The sequence below is a fragment of the Plasmodium cynomolgi genome, chromosome 13 (assembly GCF_000321355.1).
Source record: "Plasmodium cynomolgi strain B DNA, chromosome 13, whole genome shotgun sequence".
Taxonomy (NCBI): Eukaryota; Apicomplexa; class Aconoidasida; order Haemosporida; family Plasmodiidae; genus Plasmodium; species Plasmodium cynomolgi.
This window is the reverse complement of record NC_020406.1, coordinates 1,815,599-1,819,448: the sequence shown is the minus strand read 5'-3', so window position 1 is coordinate 1,819,448 and position 3,850 is coordinate 1,815,599. Positions and strand designations below refer to the sequence as shown.

Sequence of the window (3,850 nt, the reverse complement as noted above, 5' to 3'; positions counted from 1 at the left end):
CCTTACGATTGTACAACTAGGGGGTACGGNNGCAAAAAAAAAAAAAAAAAAGGACACATATGCTACACCTCACAGCACATTCCCCTACCTAAATGATCTCAATTTTTTCCAGCCTATAATTGTACACATACTTCTCCAACTCGTCAAAGTTAGTGGTCCTCTCCTTAAACCTCTTCTGAAGGACAAAAAAACATTTTTCCTTTTCTTGAACTGGAAAAAAATTGTTAATGAGGTTAACCAGCATACGCCACACGATCTTCAACTGATGGGCAGTCATTACATCGTTGAAGTGTTGTGTTGCACTTGAGTGGGCGTATGTATCTTTGAGGGAATCCTCCTTGCCATCTTCGCCCTGCTTAGCGGATCCATTTGCGACTTTCCCCCCTTCTGAGGCTTCCCTTCTCTCCTGAACAAAATTCTGAACGACTAGCTCCAAAATTTTGCTAATCATCAACTCGTACTTATTTTCGCTGCTCATCTTCTTGGTATCCTTGATGAGCTCAAAAACCTGGTCGTAGATATCCTTCGATAGGATTTCTCTAAATGATGAAATGAGCAACTTGGCGTTGTCCAACTTGGTGCTGTCCAACTTGGTGTTGTCCTGCTTGGTGCTGCTGAGCTTAGCTCCACCAGCCTGCTCCGCACCCACCTCATCACCACTTTTAAAAATGTTCAGGTCTTTGTTATCATCGATCAAAATGTTCTTCTCCTGGTTTTTCCCCTTAGTGATATTCTGTATCATGCTAAGTATTTTGGGTTGATTTTTCATCTTCTTAATGGGGTTAAAGACAAACTTGTTTTGTGCCATGGAGTGTTTGTTCCTGTTGGTCTTGTCGTTACTGCTCTTGATATAGCAGTCTTGAAAATTCTTTCCGATTTTTTGGATTTGACTACTTGTATTTCCACTAGCACTACTGCTATTCCACTCCCCCTTGGTATTCTCCCCCGCACTTGCACTAGCGCTTAAGTCCAGATTGTTCTGTTGTATCCCCTTAAAGAGCTCAAAAAATTTGTCTATGTCACTTTGTATCTGTTCGATATCTCTATATATGCGAAAGTGAGTCCTGACCCATTTGGAGATTTCCTTAATCCTCTGATTGTTGGAAAATCTAGAATCTAAAAAGAAAATAGACCCGTAGTCATTTTTATGTCGAATGACTCTTCCTATAGACTGGTTGATCGACCTCATTGCTTCTTCATTGTACCATTTGTTCCCCTTGGAAATGTTCGATAAAGTGGTGTTGTTTGATTGGACACCCCCTCCATTAGCCCCACCAATCATATCATTTCCAGAAGATTCGTACTTAAAATTGTCGAGAAATTCCTTCTTGAAAATAATTTTGCTGTCATACACATTTCCATATGGCAAACCACAAATAATGACTCCCCTACAGCAGTCATCCTTGAAGTCTATTCCTTCCGAGATTTTTCCTCTACAAACTCCCATAAGAATGGCTCCTTTTCTTTTCTTCTTGATAATATTTTCGTACTGATCTAGGATGTCCTTCAATTCTGCTGCTTTATTTGGTTCCACGAATATGGTTTTGTAGGAATTTATCTTTTCGAAGATTTTAAATTTTTTCCAAGCATTCACCGTTTCGGTCATAGAACTGTAGGAGGAAAAGAAAATTAACACTCCATATGGGATGCAAATAATCAAGTCGAAAATGCAATTCCCCAATGCTTTCATGTAGTTGTCATTGCTCCTATTTTCATATGTCGACAGCAAAATTTGATTGTTATAATGCGTCATACAGCCAACGAATAGTTGATGAGATTTTATCACGTGGTCATTTTCAAGGATATGTTTGAAGGAGAAATAATTCCCGCTAAGTTGCTTGGAAAACGGCTCGATTGGGGACAACGTACCCGACGTTACAATAACTGAATTGACTTTTTCTTTTATAATTCCACATAAACTAGCCGTGGCGGAAAAGCACAAAAGTGATATATTCTTGCTCATGGTGTAGTTATACTTATCATACACAATTTTGGTTTTATTCTTGGCAAATTTTTTCATGTTATCGTACACTTTGTTCACATCACCACATTCAGAGTAAGCCACCTTCTCTTCATTAATGTACAGTTGAAAATATTCAATACAATTTCTCACTATATCGCTAAAGAGGATGCTGAACGATTTCCTGATGTTATCAATGGTAGAGATATACTTGGTGATATTTTTCACGTCCATCTGTGAGATCTTAAAGTCGTTAATATATCTATTCAGTAATTCCACCATGGATGACAGCAAAGTGTGAAAATTTTCAAAATTATCCTTTGTTATGTTTATGTTATTTTTTTCGAAAATATCAAAAATTTGTTTCCCTTCATAGGTCTTATGTTTTTCTTTAACTTTATTTTTTTCATTTTTTTCCAATCTTTCATTGTCCAGCCAGGAGATCAACGCTGTGATACTTCTATTCAGTATGAACAGTTGGTCCACATTGACTTTGTCTTTCGTTTCCTTATCAACATCGTTCACTTTGTCCAGCACAGTTAGCGTAGCCTTGATGCCCTCCAGAAAGAGGTTCAATTCGGAGTCCCTAATTTTGAAGGACACCGCTTCTTCTGCAACAGTTTCTATATTGTGCCCTTCGTCAATTATAATGATGCTATTTTCTAAGTTCAGTTTGAGGATTTTCCTTGTGCTTTCTTCGAAGAGGTAGTTATATGGAAGCAGAATTACGTGGCATTCATTCTGAATTTCCCTCGTGGCGTAAAATGGGCAAAAATGGATATTTTGCCCTACCGAGTTCCCCTTTCCTATCTCGCTAAGTGTTTCCACATCCATGGGGGTAGTAAATAAATGTTTTAACTTGTATAGGTACTTCAATCCATTGTGGTACATGCACTCTCCATTCTTCCTCGTCCTCTTACACATATTATTCAACATGGTTCCTTTGTAGTTGTAGTTAATATTGTGAACACATAGCTGGTCTCTGGAACCCAAAATAGTTGTCAGCAGTTTGTATTTTTCATTGTTCTTAATAAAGTATACATTTTTTAACTCCTTTATAACTTGCTTCAACTGACTGTGGGTTCTAGATGCGTAAATTATTTTGGGGAAGTCACTCGGGGGGGCAACTTTCGCTGGGCTACCTTTACTATTTTCATTCTCCTTAAAATCGAATGATATATTCTTTTTATTCTCCGTAATGTTTATATTTTCCGAGAAAGCTCCCTTCTTCTCCATCACGTCCACCAGGTAGCTAATACTCGCGCAGAGTAGACACAGCGTCTTTCCCGTCCCAGTTGGGGACTCCAAAATCGCATTTTCCTTCTTCTTCAGTGCATTCAAAACGCTCAACATGTAGTTATACTGGCAGTCGTACAGCTCGTAGGGGAAGTACACCTCTACGTCGTTGATAGTGTACCGATGGTTCACATCTTCGTTCTTCACCACTTTGTACTTCTTGTGGATTTTACCCTCCATGGAGTTTCTCGCGCGTTGATATGCCTCTCCTGCGACCGCGTCGAATTGAACGCCCGTGCGGTTAAACTCCCAGAAGCGAGAACCTAACTGCTCCGCGGGGGAAGCGATTATGTTGGAACGTATGCTCCTACTCAAGCGCTGGGAGCAACTCAAAAACTTTTACGACGTTCCAAATGGATAAGACCAATTCGCTGTGATTCGAAGTGACTCGCCAATTAGCGCAATTCAAAGTTGCTTCTAAATTCGGTTATAAATCTCTTCAAACTTTGAGGAAAAAATTGTCCTATACTTACGCGGAGCTATCTTAAAAAAAAAAAAAAATCGAATTTCCTGTCTCAGCTGAAGCTCACAAAGGTACGCATTTCTTATGCTTCCAATACTGCTTGTAATTCTTCTTTTTTTTTTTTTTTTTTT

General features: G+C 39.0%; 1 protein-coding gene across 1 annotated transcript; it reads right to left on the bottom strand.

The window, feature by feature from the left end:
* Nucleotides 1-131: 131 nt before the first annotated feature.
* On the bottom strand, nucleotides 132-3,436 carry PCYB_134830 (DNA repair helicase; the record flags this gene model as incomplete). Its single annotated transcript, XM_004224508.1, has 1 exon — nucleotides 132-3,436. A coding segment is annotated over one exon (3,305 nt), but the record flags the coding sequence as incomplete, so codon positions are not given.
* Between the last annotated feature and the right edge of the window lie 414 nt (nucleotides 3,437-3,850).